Source organism: Bos indicus x Bos taurus, chromosome 14 (assembly GCF_003369695.1).
Source record: "Bos indicus x Bos taurus breed Angus x Brahman F1 hybrid chromosome 14, Bos_hybrid_MaternalHap_v2.0, whole genome shotgun sequence".
Taxonomy (NCBI): Eukaryota; Metazoa; Chordata; class Mammalia; order Artiodactyla; family Bovidae; genus Bos; species Bos indicus x Bos taurus.
Genome location: NC_040089.1, coordinates 37,179,566 through 37,196,452, shown reverse-complemented (window position 1 = coordinate 37,196,452; position 16,887 = coordinate 37,179,566). Strand labels below are relative to the sequence as shown.

The 16,887-nt window shown below is 37.7% G+C and overlaps 1 protein-coding gene across 16 annotated transcripts in view; it reads left to right on the top strand.

The window, feature by feature from the left end:
* Nucleotides 1–16,887, top strand: part of STAU2 (staufen double-stranded RNA binding protein 2) — a 303,753-nt gene that overhangs the window by 164,439 nt on the left and 122,427 nt on the right. For 11 of the 16 annotated variants that reach the window (XM_027561188.1, XM_027561190.1, XM_027561200.1 and 8 more), the window contains one exon: nucleotides 1,797–2,104. In XM_027561188.1, coding sequence (XP_027416989.1) covers nucleotides 1,797–2,104 — 308 coding nt within the window. Of the gene's footprint in view, nucleotides 1–1,796; nucleotides 4,535–16,887 lie in introns of those variants that run through there. The other 5 variants (XM_027561197.1, XM_027561195.1, XM_027561198.1 and 2 more) reach the window with 2 other exon arrangements.

The window sequence follows — 16,887 nt, the reverse complement described above, 5'->3', positions numbered from 1 at the left end:
GGGTGTGTGTGAGAGAGAGAAAGAGAGACTGAACAATAGAAATAAGGATGTGATGAGATCAAACAAGCCAGAGTATGGGGAGAGGTGTGACTATATTTGCATGGGTGGAACATGGGGTCTCCATGAAGATTTTAGTAGGATGGGGAGGAAAGGAGGAGCCGGAGCACTCAGGGCCTCATTTGTCATCTGAGGGATTCTGATTTGATGTGTAAGTGATGGAGAGCCAGTAAAGATTTTAAAGTGAGAGAATGTCTAGCCTTAGCATTTCCTAGGGTGTTGTTATTAATGTTACATGGGAAGCCTGGATATAATATGAATCTGGGAAATCCTGGCTTAAACCAAGTTAAACGGATTTCTGTTCTGGATTTCTCAGAGTTTTTACTGTGCTGACATGCATTTTTAATCCTCCCAAAGGGATGTTTGTGTGTGATATAATTTGCAGTATTTCCCCCATGTATTTATCATGGAACCCTTATATTTGGGGATTATGGTATAGACCCACTTTGGGAAATGGACAGCGGGGAGAGCAGCAGTGTGAAGCTTTTAGTGATGGTTGCAATAGCCCTGTCAGAAACACTGAGGGCCTGAATCAGGAGGTTAGTGGTGGGAAAGGGAGTGGCAGGATTTCTTTCTCAGAGCACATTCTCCAAAACTGGTGATTGATCAGTAATTTTAGAATATGGTGTCATGATTTGAGAGTCATTAATATCTGACCCAAAGATGTTAGAACAAGCATGTGAAATGTGGTTTGAAATATCTCTCAGACAAATGGAAGTCAAGGGAAATATGTTTACAACTCTGCCAACTGATGACACAGCCCCAGGCTCACTCCTCTTGATGTTAGAATCTGCATATGGCCTGACTTGGGCTAATACACTTGATAAGCTGACAGGGCACATTCTAGACTGCACATAGTGGCTACTTGTTGGTGAGTGAGTCAAAGCTGGTTGCCAGGAGTCTAGGTTGGGCAGCTGAGCAGATGGATTGTGGTATCATGTTGTTTAGTCACTAGGTCGTGTCCAGCTCTTTTGTGACCCCATGGACTGAAGCCCACCAAGCTCCTCTGTTGAAGGGCTTTCCCAAGCAAGAATACTGCAGTGAGCTGCCATTTCTTTCTCCAGGGAGTCTTCCTGACCCAGGGATCAAACCCACATCGCCTGCATTGGCAGGCGAATTCTTTACTACTGAGCCGCCAGGGCAGCCCTGTCATGATGAGATAAGCCAGATAGGAAACAATTTGGGGGAAGAAGATGCTCTGTCAGTTTTTAACATGTTCATTAGGTAGAGTTGACAGTGGGACATCTTTGTGGAGAGAGGAATACCAGCAGGCCATTGGATGTATGAGTTTTTTTGCTCAGATAATCTGGACTGACCCAGCCATCATTTTACCTCTGTGTCTCAACTGCTGCATACGTTAGGGATTTAGTGTCTCTTTTATGAAATCATAAAATATTAAATTGCAGGCTGAAGACCGTACACATTCCTAATCTTACCCCCAGTGCACTTCTACACATCAGTAACCCATCTTCCTCCATAGCTTCTCCACCACATATGCTTCCCCTTGAAGTCACTTTTGTGATTTTTTAAGCCAATGATTTTTAGGAATATTGAAACGTACATTTTTCGCCTCCAAAGAGGGGACTGCAATTGCCTTTGCAAGTATGGGGAAGATGGGTGCTTAACAGTGTTTTTCATTGCCTTGTTTCATGTGAAATCCTTGAGTCACTAATGCTCTAACATGTTTCTGTTTCACTTATTTTAAGTGTAATAACAATGTTCCTTTATTTTACTTATAGCTCCAAAAGGAATTCTTCATTTGTCTCCTGATGTTTATCAAGAGATGGAAGCCAGCCGCCACAAAGTGATCTCTGGCACGACTCTAGGCTATTTGTCACCCAAAGATATGAACCAACCCTCGAGCTCTTTCTTCAGTATATCTCCCACATCGAGTAGTTCAGCTACAATTGCCAGGGAACTCCTTATGAACGGAACATCTTCTACAGCTGAAGCCATAGGTTTAAAAGGAAGTTCTCCTACTCCCCCTTGTTCTCCAGTACAACCTTCAAAACAGCTGGAATATTTAGCAAGGATTCAAGGCTTTCAGGTATGAATTAAAAGCAAAACCAAGAAAACAAAGCACTTCATTAGCCCCTAGTCCTCCATCTCTCTCCATCAGAAAGCTCATTCTTGCCTGCTAGCGTGACTTCTGTGCCACTTACATTGTAAATCATTAGGAACACGGAGGACAGAAAAACGAGCCATGTGCACATGCCTCATTTTAAAGATTTTTCATTCTCTCCAGTAATTATTTTTTGCTGCCTGGCTCTCCTCCATATTCTTTCTTCCTCCTCTATTTTTTTTTAAGACATTTTTCATCCTCTGTTCTGTCTTCTGATTGGTCTCAATTGGGCGCATCTATTCCCTCCACTCTGTTCTCCCAAGTAAAGATCCTGCCTTCATACATTTGGTCTTAGTATTTAACACTAAGTGCTCCCTCAGTTTACAGTAAGGTTGAGTTTTTCTAATGCTGATTTTACTGTCATAGCAATTTTCAACTTGGCATTCTGTTGCTAGTAATGATCCCGAGATGCCACTAAGGTACAAAATCCTAGAAGCCTGTTGTCTTAGGAGTTCATTAACCATGGTGTTAGAACAGTAATAAATGCTTTCTAGCTCTTTGAGGCATAAAAACATGTATTGTTTTACTGGATTGTGTTTGGAACCATCTAGGGTAGCACCTACCTCAGATGGTACCAATAATTCTATTTCACTGGGCAGTCTACACCTAGCTTATAGGCCTCTTGTTGTGTATAAGAATTTGGGGCTGGAAACTCTCCCCCTCCCCCATTTAGTCATTGTTCCCTTTTGGAAAAAAACAAACCACAATAATCCTCTGTGGGTAGATCTTTTAAAAGAATTGTTAACTCTAGGAAGAGGAAATACTTGTGTTTTGACATCTTAGTTGCCTTGAAAATCCTGTACTGAACTGTAACCACTTGACTGGATGAACAGCAGCATGCCTGTGTGTAGAAAGAACAGACTGTCCCCGCAGAGTTGACAATTTTCACACCCCTTTCCATCTTAGTCTTACTCCCTAAGACCAAAAACTGTAATTTCCTTTAGAAATGCTCTAGAAGGTCTGTATTGTCTAAAATGATCATGTATTTATACATTTTTTTCAAATTTAGATATGAGAGAAGATCATGTGGTTGAGGGGGTGGAATTTTTGCATGTTTTTTTTTGTTTGTTTATTTCCCTTCACAGAAACCTGATTCTTTCCAATCTCTTGCCAGGTAGTGGTTAGTGTTTTTAATTAGATTATTAATATGAAATCTAAAAAGCTGTTACCAGTTTTTGGCTCTGTCATCTGAAATTTTAATCATTTAATTTAAAAATTAAAATTTTAGGGTTTGTTTTGTGGTTTACCTTAAGAATAATAACTCACTGTTTAAAAGGACCTTCATTCACACAGTTAAAGTCCTGCAGAAAAAGAACTAAGCAGTTAGTTCTATCTATAATGTGCATGGATGAACTAGAAATAAACTGTGATGGAAAGGAATTCACTGTTTATTTACAAATCTAGTTGTCTAAAAATGTCCGAAAGTAATACTACATTTGGATTTTTATAGAAACAAAGCACAAATTGATTCAAGCTCTGAATTGAGTTTTTTGCTTGGAGAAGTTACTGTGGTAGATGTTCATTTAGCTGCCAGAAGAACTACTTAAATTTTTAAATTTGTATTTATTTGTTAATTCTTGGCAGTGACAGCAACTGTAATTTTAAAATAGTTTTGCTTTAGTCAAAATGTAGAATCTGTTACTCCTATATTTGGGCTGACTACTCAGACCCTTTTTTTTTTCTTTTAAAGTTTATGCTGAGATATTACACTCTTATTTATGGGCAAGTTAGTAAACATTTCCAAATTGTGTTTGGTGATTTTTACATACTAATGAATATAAGCAGATGGTTTGAAACATTACTGTGCTTCTTTGGTCAAACGAGCTTGATGTTGATAAGAAATACTGTGTTGCTGACAAGCTGCAACCTGCAGCTGTGCAGTGAACAGACTGTGGGAAATGGCTCCATGCCCTGACAGGTGCCCAGCACATCCTCATAATGTCACAGTAGAAGAGTCTTTGTGGTTAAGAGTTTTAAAGCCTATTTCTTTATAGGTAACTTTCTCAGGTGTATTTACCTGCTAGAAAAACATGTAGGATTGTTTCTATTTCTTAAATGTTTTAATTGGACCATAGTTTAGAAATGATAGGGCCAGCTTGTTACGGATTCCATGCTATTGTGTTATTTTTATTTCTGGAACTTAAAAACAATAAATTCTTTCTCTGTGTCTCAAGGTTAGTACTTTTAAAATTTTGTTATTGTACACTGAATAGATATTATTGCTTATTGAATATTGTATAAACTCTTCTCTGGCCTTCTGTGCCCATTGACATTTGATTTAAGCCTACCAGAGCCATTGTATGTGACAGCTATATTGTATTAAAAGTAAAAAATATATTAGTGTACTGAAAACTATGTTGTTTTAACTTTAAATTTTTTTTCATTACCCACTCTTTAACTGAAATTTGAGTGACAAAAAGCTTATTTGCTCACCAGAATGCAAGTATTAAGCACATCCTTTCCCTTAAGTCTATAAAATAATTAAAATTATTATACAATTAAAGTTATTATTAATAAAGCTGGCTCCGCAGGTCAGAAGATGACTGAACACTTGCATATTCTCAATAATTCTTTTATCCTTGCTTGGGCTAACCTAAAGTTTTTAATCACATTTTAGATGCAAGCTTTTGGATTTCTATCATAAATGAATATTTATTTTTTGAAGTTTTATTTAGTATTTTTTTTTAATTTTCTTTTAGAACTTGAATGTTATTGACTTATTACTTTTTAGGAAAAAAAAACTTTATATCAGCAGTTCTGTGAACCTCAAGCTTTGTCCAGCCCAGTTAGTATGCTTCTTTAACTTCTATGCATTTCATGAAAATTCATTTGAAATACAGGTATACCTTAGTGTCTAGGGTTCCTTGGTGTGTACTTGATACTCTCTCATTATAATGCCAAAATGTTTCAAAATCATTCAGCTTTTTAAAGAAAATTATTATGGAGAAGACATTTTTGAAATGCTCATCAATTTTTGAGCTGAAGTAAATTTTGTTTCGTTGTGTTATAATTTACATTATTCTGAGTTTTTGCATCATAAATATGTTTTCCCATACTAATTATATTAGAAATCTCTCTGTATAATTAACTGTAAGCAATTTCATTGTTTAATTGAGTCATTAGAAAAATTAGACTGGAAATTAAAATGAATTATTTTAGTAAATTATCCTTTCTAGATGGGTTTAATTTTAATCCTTTAGTCTGTACCCTTCCTTGTGATTATCATCCAGTGAGCAGTATTGTTTTTAAAACCTCCAGAGTGAAATATAAAAAACTAGATTTGTCTTTTTCATATAAAGAGTGTAAAGAAAGTACTTAGTATCTTAGTTAAACCATATTTAATTAATTTTATAAAAATCAGGGAATGTTTTACTGGACGGGGTGCCTTTTCATTATTGTGAGTTTTAGATGTTGGTGCGATTTTTAGCAAGATGAGAATGTCAGTAGAAGGCTCAGAAGTATCTATTTAATTAAAAACTTTCTTTTCAAGTACAATTCAAACATAATACCTTTCAACTAATATGTCTTCTTTTTTGAAGTTTAGTATGATTACAGCAGGTTTCTTTATGATTATGGGCTTCTCTTAAAGGCATGAATGACATAACATATTTCAACAGTTTGGTCTTAGTACAGTTTACACTGAGATGGGACATGGGGAGTGGGGCTTACCCAACTCGAGAATCAGTGTTTGTTCTTTCTCTTTTTTCTTATTTTCCCTATACCTCACTTTTTGTAATCCATGTATTTATAATCAGAGTTTTTTTGATTTATAATCAGGCTGTTTGCGGCTAGTTTTTTTGGAGTAAGGGGTCCATTTTTCAAAAACCAGTATAAGTAAAATTTTGTAGACTTCTAATAGGAAAATATGGAGAAAGAAATCATGCATGGGCATATACTCCTCCACTTAGAAATGTTTTCCCCCATTTCTAATTTGTCCTCGAAACATAACTTACCGTGTCACTTCTGAGCCCAAATTTTCACCTACACTGTTAAACAATGTATATAAAGTGATGAGAAATTACTGAGTACAATGAGCAAAATACATTTATGGGTTTGGCATGGGGTCAAGAGATTTTGCTGATTTATGGTCACTTCCTACAAAGCCCTCTTGGATTTAGCCTCAACTTTCCAAAGACCTTGGAGAAATTGGAAGAATTCTCCTGAAGTCTTTGGTCTTCCTGTGGTGACGCTAAAACTCAGGTTTGTTCTTCAAATGGGCAGCCTGTTATCTGCAAACTGACCTGTTGTCTGGTTTCTTCAGAGTTTGATATACTTGGTCAAAACCTCAAGGGCATACAAACTGTCAATACGTTTCACATAACTATAGTTCATAAAAAGCATTAGAATTACATATCAGCTCACTTGGCTGAAATTTCCAAATATTTAGAGAAAAATATTACATTTGAAGAAAGAAATCCTGATGCCTATAAAAACATAGTGTGATGAATAACAGTTAAGAATCGATCAATTCTTAAATAAAATAGTCCATTTGTTGTTTAGTCGCCAAGTCGTGTCTGACTCTCTGTACCCCATGGACTGTAGCCCGCCAGGCTCCTCTGGTCCGTGGGATTTCCCAGGCTAGAATACTGGAGTGGGTTGCCGTTTTCTTCTCCAGGGGATCTTCCCGATCCAGGGACTGAACCTGCATCTCATGCCTTGGCAGGCGGCTTCTTTACCACAGAGCCTCCAGGGAAGCAAAATAGTCCAGTACTACCACAAACTATTCAGGACTAACTCCACCCTGAATCACTGCGCAGTGTAATCAGGGCAGACATGCTCTTGAGCCTTGATACACCAGCATATACACAATAAGACACACTTCAAAGAAAGAGTAATACTTAGAAGAGCTGTCCTAACACAGTGACTTTGATGTGGATCTGAAATGAGCCACTGATGTGCAGAAAAAATAGTTGTCATTATGTGTCATCCCCAACTAGAAATATCTGTAGCCTTTTTGTTTGTATTGCAAGAGAGTTCAAGAATTCTATTTGAAATTATTTGAAAAGCAATAAGCAGTTATTTCTTCAATCAAGTTGAAGAAAAGGAAATTATTTTTCATCTAAAGGTGAATTTCATTTCTTTTTGCTAGAAATGGTTGGCAATGATGTGATTTTTTACTTAGTAACAGAAGATTAATTGTAGTACCCATCATGTACTACATCATGTCAGACTGATGTGTGTATATATATATATATATATATATATATATATACCTATTTTTTTCTAAGTCATGTTGAAATGGTCTATTTTCCTCTCTTCAGCATTCAGCTACAGCTGAAGTTTTGTTTTTTTTTTTCATGAATGACAGCATCTAAAATTTCAAATGTATTGTTCTCTTCTCATCCAGGACAACTCTTGAGAAAAAGAGAGCAGTATGTGGAATGCTGCCTGTAAAGATATCTGCACACTGAAAAAAAATACTCTGACATGCCAGGGGTATTAGAAGATACATGAGTAAACAAGGAAATGAAACTGACATTTATTGACTGCCTTGTTATGTATCAGATAGCGAAAGAGGAATTACACACATTATTTTATGACACAGCAGAAATGCCAGTACATTTTTGCTTCTTGCTTACAAATCTTTATTTTAAATCCAACTATTGTATAGTGTTTGAAGCCTGATTCCTGAAGGTAGGATTAGTGTTCATGGTAATCTGTGGTCTTTGGTTTAGTCACAGATTGCATTAATAAATTTATTTATGCCTTCCACCCTGGTGGCTCAGATGGTAAAGAATCTGCCTGCAGTGCAGGTGACCCAGGTTTGATCCCTGGAGAAGGGAAGATCCCCTGGAGAATTCCATGGACAGAGGAGCCTGGCAGGCTATAGTCCATGGAGTTGCAAAGAGTCGGACATGACTGAGCTACTAACACTTTCACTTCTTTTTTCTTTCATGCACTCCACTGTGTACACAACTGAGTCTGAGTCATTTAAGAGTTAATTCTCTTTTGAGCTGGAAGGAACTTTAGATTTTATTCAGAGAGATAACTTTATGATGTAAATACACATTTGCGGAACTGCACAAATAAAACATCCTATTAGTAATGCAGGTTACTCATGTTCACATAGAGAATTATTAGTTCCTTCTAATCCCTGGGAGATTTCAGGTTCAGGGAAGTTCTGTCTTCACATAGTCTCATCAAAAAGCAGATTTAACTGTTAGAAGTAAGAGATGTTTGAAAAGCTTCTAAAATGTTTTTATCTGTAGTAGTATTTTTTAAAGTACAATAAAAGTTCAGAATCAAGTCCTGTAGTACTGTGGTCCCCAACCTTTTTTGGCATCGGGAACCGGTTTCCTGGAAGACAGCTTTGCCATGGATTGAGTAAGGGCTGGTTTCTGGGTGATTCAAGTACATTGCTTTTATTGTGCACTTTATTTCTCTTATCATTACATCAGCTCCACCTCAGGTCATCAGGCATTAGATCTCAGAGGTTGGGGACCCCTGCAGAGAACATTTGAAGAAACAAGGACTACAATTGGAGAAGAATACACAGTCCACAACTTCAAAAATTCTAGAAATAGTAGATAGTACATTAAGAATAGTTTTCATTAATTTCAGTATGTATGTGAAGAATAGATGGATATGAAGTTAATTCATTTATAAAATATTATTGAATGGTAGAATTTATTTAGTTAATAAATAAATTGAATATTTATTTAATCACTCTGGGCAGATACTTAATAAGTACCTACACATGCCAGGTAGCATACTAAGCAGTGGGCACAGGAAGTGTTATGGTCAAATTGGGGTCAGACAGGAAAATAAAATCAATACACAGGAGATTGGCCATTATTACAATTGTGTCCAGTTTCCAGGGATCAGTTTTTGAACATAATGTGACAATTCAATTAAAAAATTACATATTTGTAGTAAATATGTAACATGCTACAATATACTGCAGGCAATAATGAAATGCCTTCCTCACGTAATAAGTGTCATTATAGGTGTAATATGGTAAGTGATCGGGGGAGGTGTGGTCAGCCATGTAAGAAAAATGGGTGGGAATGAACAGCTCTGACTGATTGAATTAGGAAGAGTTCATAGCAGAGGGACTTTTGAATAAATTTTAAGAAGTACATAGAATCTTAAGGTGACTTCTAAGAAGGAAAGGAATTGTAGGCAGAAGGAGGTAAGTACTTGAGACATAAAAGGGCATGTGCTTTAGAAATGCTTAGAATTCAAAGCGGAAGTGTCAACAAGGAAGCTGAAAAGACGTGTGTTGCTGAGAATTTGAAGTTAGCTGTTAGAGACCACCAACTTCTTTTTTAAAGGATGGTGACATTGGTTTTTTATTTTAGAAAGATAATTTTGTAGGCATGTGGAGGAGGAACTAGACAAAAAAATGATTGGTAGCAGAAAGACCAATTAGAGTGACTTTGCTTGAATTCAGTAGAAAAATAGCAAAGATTGAATTAAGCAAAGCTAATGGTTGTTGGGGCTTCCAAGGTGGTGCGGTGGTAAATAATCTGCCTGCCAATGCAGGAGATGCAGGAGACTCGAGTTTGATCCCTGGGTTGTGAATATCCCCTGTAGAATGAAATGGCTACCCACTCCAGTATTTTTGCCTGGAAAATTCCATGGACAGAGGAGCCAGACGGGCTACAGTCAGTGGGGTCGCGAAGAGTCAGAACAACTGAGCTATGAGCACACAGTGGTTGTAGAGGAGTGGGGCGGAGGTGCACGTGTCCATGGTACAGATAAGAGGATTAAATGGTCTCTTGTGCTGACTTCTGTGAGGGCACTTTCACTGGTCTGATCAGGAGGGAAGCTAGATTCAATGCACTGAAAAGTGCTGCTACTGCTAAGTCGCTTCAGTCGTGTCCGACTCTGTGCGACCCCATAGACAGCAGCTCGCCAGGCTCCCCCGCCCCTGGGATTCTCCAGGCAAGAACAGTGGAGTGGGTTGCCATTTCCTTCTCCAATGCATGAAAGTGAAAAGTGAAAGTGAAGTCGCTCAGTCGTGTCCGACTCTTAGCGACCCCATGGACTGCAGCCCACCAGGCTCCTCTGTCCATGGGATTTTCCATGCAGGAGTACTGGAGTGGGGTGCCATTGCCTTCTCCGGCACTGAAGAGTAGTTAGAGGCTATCTGAGGATATGTTGAAAGTGAAGTCTGTCAGTCGTGTCTGACTCTTTGCGACCCCGTGGACTGCAGCCCACCAGGCTCCTCTGTCCATTGGATTCTCCAGGCAAGAATACTGGGGTGGGTTGCCATTTCCTTCTCCAGGGGATCTTCCTGACCCAGGAATTGAACCCAGGTCTCCCACATTGAGGGCAGACGCAGGCAGACGATATGTTGACCATTCCAAGAATTTGAGAATAAAGTAAAGTAGGAAGATAGTATGAATGTTGTAGGAAAGGTTCTATTTTTTAGAATGAATGTGATGTATAGACTTAGAGGAGGTTAATAAGTTCCATTTTAAACATGACGAACAAGTTGCCTTTGGGACTTTCAAAGTCAGCTGTCTAGTAGGCATTCTTCAGTGGTTCTGGTGAACAGCAAGAGGGTGTAGGACACAGATATTCGAGAGTCTTCAGTGTGCAGATGTAACTGATTCCATAAAAGTAGGTAAGACTGACCAAGAAAAGTGGGCAAAGACCTCGGAGATATTCCCAGTGAATACTAACAGTTGAAGGGATTGGTTCATTCATTTAGTCAGCTGAAGTCTATTGAGCGCCTGCTGTGAACCGGGTGTACTTTTTGGCACTAAGGATATAACATAAATGACAGTCAAGTGTTCTGTCCTCGTGGAGCCAACATCACGATGGGATTGATGGGAGTGGGATGTGGAATATGGCCAGGGCGAAGGGAACAGGACAAGTGGAAGTGTACACAGTCACATCTGGACACAAGATAAATTCAAATGATTAGTCTCCTAAGGTAATAATTAATTGGAAATTAATTGGGAGATTAATTATTATTTATGAGAGGTAGTGAGCAATAACTTAGTGTTGCCAGCTGTTGTATCAGTGTATCAAATAACTATACCTTTTAATTGTTTAATCGATTGCATTGAGGTATAATTTATACATGATAAATTACACCCATTTTAGTTATATAAATTGATGAGTTTTGAAAAATGTATGCTATTGTGTAACTACAACCAGGGTCAAGATGGGAATATTTCTGTTACTGTGAAAAAATTCCCTGTTGCCTCTTTGTAGCCTGTTTTTCTCACCTCTCTGTGGCTTGGTAACAACCAGGCTATCCTTGGTTAGTATTAGATTGCTATTGCTATTGCTAAGTCACTTCAGTCGTGTCCGACTCTGTGTGACCCCATAGACGGCAGCCCACCAGGCTCCCCCATCCCTGGGATTCTCCAGGCAAGAACACTGGAGTGGGTTGCCATTTCCTGCTCCAATGCATGAAAGTGAAAAGTGAAGGTGAAGTCGCTCAGTCATGTCCGACCCTTAGCGACCCCATGGACTGCAGCCTTCCAGGCTCCTCTGTCCATGGGATTTTCCAGGCAAGAGTACTGGAGTGGGGTGCCATTGCCTTCTCCGAGTATTAGATTAGTATTGCCTAAAATTTCATAAAAATGGAATCAGACAGCATGAACAGACAGTTTTGTTTCCTGCTTCTTTCACTCACTCAATGTTTTTGAGATTGTTCACGTTGTGCATATCAGCGGTTTGCTCCTTCGTATTGCTCAGAAGTAGTTCATTGCATGGACGTGTAGCACAAACTATCATTTTGTCTGTCGGTGAACATTTGCGTTGTTTTCAGCTTGAGGCTACTATGAATAAAGCTGTTTGTGGCTATTCATGTACAAGATTTTGTGCAGAGTTTCCAGTTCTCTTGAAAAAAGTACCTCAGAGTGCAATTCCTGGGTCACGTGGTAAGTATCCTTACAAGCTTACAAGGAACTGTCCGATGCTCTTTCAGTGTGCTGTACCATATGGCATGGGCTTCTCCAGTGGCTCAGGGGCAAAGAATCCGCCTGCCAGTGCAGGAGACGTGGTCAGTCCCTGGGTCAGGAAGATCTCCCCGAGAAGGAAGTGGCAACCCACCCTGTATTCTTGCCTGGGAAATTCTGTGGACTGAGGAGCCTGACGAGCTACAGTCCATGGGGTCGAAAGAGTCGGACACAACTTAGCAACTAAACAACAAAAGCAGTGGGTTTCATACATTGATATGGTTCTTATTCTATGAAGGATACAGTGCTGTCTCATTGATAGTTTAGTTTGTATTTTCCTGTTGACCCGTAATATGCACTTCTTTTCTTGTGCTTGTTGGCCAATTTTCTATCTTTGTGAAATGTCCACATTTGTTTCTCAGTTTCTGGTATTGATTTTTTTTAATTATTGTGTCATCAGAGCTTTTTTTATATATTCTAGATACAGATCCTTTCTGTTGCAGATATTATCTCCCTGCTTGTGACTTGTCTTTTCAGTATCTTAATGGCATCTTTTAAAAAGTGGGGAAGTTTTCAATTTTGATGAAGTTCAATTTTTTGTTTTTTTTTTCCCATAAATTACACCTTTTTTTGTCCTATCTAAGGAATTTTTGACTACCCCAAGGTTGCAAAGATTTTTCTCTGATTTTTTTCCAAATACTTTACGGTTTATGCTTTTGTGTTTAATTCTGATATTCATTTAATTTTGTGTGTGTGGTATGGGTGAGAGTGGAAGTCTGTTTTTCCCACAGGATAACCAGTTGTTTCTGTACTGTATGTGCAATGTGTTGTTTTACTCTAGCTGCTCTTAAGATATCTGTTCATTTTTGGTTTCACCAGTTTGGCTGTGCTGTGTCTAGGGTTGTTTTTAATCCTGCTTGGGATTCATTTAGCTATTTAGATTACCATAATGTTTCTCATTAGTTTTGAAAGATTTAGGGCTAGTTTCTGTTTGTTTTTTTCCAAAAAATTTTTTTGCCCTTTTCTTTGTCTTCTCCTTTCGGGACTCCAGTTATGTATGTGTTGAGCCTCTTGATATTGTCCTGGAGGTCTTTGAGACTGTTTACAGTTTTTCACCATCTTTGGATTGTGTAACTTTGGTTGGTTTATTTTCAGATTTACTGGTTCTTTGCTCTGTCCTCTCCAATTTGCTGTTGAGCGCATATAATAAATTTTTCACTTCAGTTATTCTATCTTTTTGGAAATGGGGCTTGATCTCTGGGTTGGGAAGATCCCCTGGAGGAGCGCACAGCAACACACTCTCGTAGTCTTGTCTAGAGAATCCCATGGATAGAGAAGGAGCCTGGCATGCTACAGTCCCTAGGGCCGCAGAGTTGGACACGACTGAGCGACTAAGCACAGCACATTGTATCTGTTTGATCTAACATTTCTATTTGATAATTTTTTAATTGGTGATGCTATCTACCGTCTCATCCTCTGCCACCCCTTCTCCTTTTGCCTTAAAACTTTCCCAGCATCAGGGTATACAGAGTGCCTATATAACTTATTTTCCTTTGACCGTGGAGAAAGTTTTCGTTGTTAAAAAGTTATTTCTTTGCAAAGCCTGTAGATTTTCATGTAGCTTGTTTTACATATGTAAATGGGTGTGTGTGAGCACATCAAAGCCTTAGTACAATCTACAGAAGAGAGGAACTTCTTTTCTGGTAGATGTGTAGTAGACTGTTAAAAATTATGTGGTGTTTTGTTTTGATGGAAGTGAAAGTGAAGTCTCTCAGTCATGTCGGACTCTTTGCGACCCCATGGACTGTAGCCTACCAGGCTCCTCAGTCCATGGGATTTTCCAGGCAAGAATACTGGATTGGGTTGCCATTTCCTTCTCCAGGGGATCTTCCCCACCCAGGGATTGAAACCGGGTCACCCGAATTGTAGGCAGATGCTTTATTGTCTGAGCCACCAGGGATGTAAAACTAAAATAATTCTGTGTGTGTATGTATAATTTATATATTAATTGGCTGCCTCTTTAGACCTTCACTGGCATAGTCAACGAAGCAGAAAAGCAGTGAACAAAGATTTAGGATTTGTGTCATGTACAAACTCACCACTTAAAGTAAGAATGCAATTATCTTCCTTAACAATACTGAGAACACATCTGTTGTTGCATTTGTTAGACAGTTTTTTTGTGTGTGACTTTATACTAGAAATAAATCTGTACATCACTGCTGGATTTTGTATACCAAATAAAGCCATGTAATTTTCAAATCTTTTCCTAAGCATAGAGTTTCCAAAAGAGAGAAAAGATAATTACAAGTTGAGGCTCAGTCTGTATAATGTGATTTCATTCATTCACTTATCCCTTTAGAGGCATTAATGTGTCAAGCATATTGTATGCAGAGTAAAATAGATTACTCATCCAGCTAAAACACTGGTACATGACTGAGCATGTTAAATATATGTTTACATTTTAGTTATAAAGGACTTGACTTTAGTTATGAAAAGTATTGAGGAAATAATTATACATAATGTCATATCTTAATTTTAAACATTATTATGGGATGTGTTATTCTAATAATATCTATTATTTATTTTAATGGTAACTGTGAGCTAGGCATCATTCTAAGTACTTTTCCTGGGGGAACTTCTTTTATTTATCACTTATAAATTTGTTTGTTCTAAATAGATAACAGTGTGGATTTGTATTACTGCCTGGGAAAGTGAAAGTGTTTGTTGCTCAGTCATGTCCAACTCTTTGTGGCCTCATGGACTGTAGCCCGCCAGGTTCCTGTCTTCATGAGATTTCCCAGGCAAGAATACTGGAGTCGGTTGCCATTTCCTTCTCTAAGGGATCTTCCCGACCTTGGGATCAAACCTGTGTCTCCTGCAGTGGCAGGAGGATTCTTTACTATTGGGCCACCTGAGAAGCTTCCCCCCGCCCCCCCAAAAAAACGATGTAGTTAAGAAATGTTTATTACCAATTTACTCTACATATTTATCAAGGAGTATTGTTTTATGCTTTGCCAAGAATATGCTGATTTTCATGTTAATAAAGATTTAGATCTTTTGTACAGCTAGTGTGCAGACTGCAAGAATCAAGCATGTTTGGAGTATTCTAAGATCTAGTACTAAGTTGCCACCCTTCAGCTTTTTGCTGTCTTCACCTCTCCCTGGAGGCAATAGCTACAATGTGATCTCTGCCTGCTGCTGTGGAGTAAACTCATGAATGGGAGGTGTGCTCATCAAACATGTTTTCTTGACACAATGATGATGTTAATTATCAGACATCAATGTACAGACCTTTATCTTATCAATCTACTGAGTAGCTTTCTTTAAATATGGACCTTTTTTACACTCTTCATTTTTGTCCCACAGCAGGTGACCTGTAAAAATATGTAACAGACAAGCGGTTAACCATTTCCCTGATGAGATTAGTAAAATAATAGTCCCACATTAGGGAATTTCTCAACCTCTGCAAGTAACAATTTGATTCAACTTTTTTTAGAGATAGGGGGTATAGAATTAAAATTTTTCATTTGAATGGTCCCTCATGTTTTCAGAAGGGCATGAAAAATTCACATATCTAGCTTTTTATGTAAGTTATTTTATAGCTTATAGTATTTTCCCTTATTTCATTTTTTTTAAGGAATGAGGATATTATTCAAATCAAAGCAAGATTTGCCATTTAAACATATCACAAATTGAGGTTTGAATTCTTATTTCTTAAGTTATCTGAATATGAGTCTCAGACACAAATCACTTCTTTCAAGAAGAAGAAATCTCTAGACTGGCAGAAATTGTTAACAGAATGCACAATTATAGCATCTCATCTGGCTTTATGCGATTACAAATCAAACTAGGAAACTTATTTTAACATAAAAATTATTATAGATTTGCAGATTTCAAAGGAAGCTGCATTATTTACTTTGCACATATTGGAATTTCTGACCCATTATTTTTAGTGGAATATTTTTTGTAAGCCCAAGAGAAAGAAACAAAATGTCAATTTTCTGTGGTCAATGGTGTTATAAATCCAGAACTACTGCTACAATAGTGTAAGAGTCAAGATGAGTTGTGTACATTTTAGAATACAAAAGACAGCAAAATGATATCATAAATCGTAAATCTTAAACAAACATAGGAGATGACTTCTGTAGTTTTCTAAAATTATCTTTACTCATTTCTCTCTGATCAAAATCAAGATCTATGACACTGGAATATTATTATTGTACATTGGAAATTTTAGGACCACATTTGTAGAAACAACTGTTTTGTTGTAGCAGAAATATTTCACCCATCAATCCTGAAGATTTTGTACATTGTAGAATGCAGTGGGATATTATTACCCTAATTATTTTAGAGTTCTAAGATTCCTGGTTTCGCTAATGCTTTGAATCATCGGAAGCATTTTTAGAGTTAGAAAGGTGAATTTTAAAATGTCATTCATACATTATTCTGCTTTAGAAATTCACAGTTTTATGAACTCTAATGTTTCTATGTCCAGGAAGAGAATAACTGAAGAGCCATATCCAACCTGTTTTATTAGTGATTGATTATGTAAAATATGATTCTTTCTTAAGGCCTTTTGTCTGTACATTGTAACTTTTTATTTAATTTGAAACCGTGTCCTCAAGCAGTAGTTTCCTATATATATTTTTGTACATATTTTTATCTGTTTGGAGGGAGCAGTCTCAGTGCAGTGAGGGTATAAACCTGGAATGATTTTATTTCTCCAGCCACCACTTTTCCCCATGATCGGTAATATCTCTCATTCGTGTTTCTTTTTATATTTGGCAAATCCCGTGGTTTTCTGGTCACCTTTAGTTTTGAAAAATTTAGTGCAGTTCACTGTAAAAC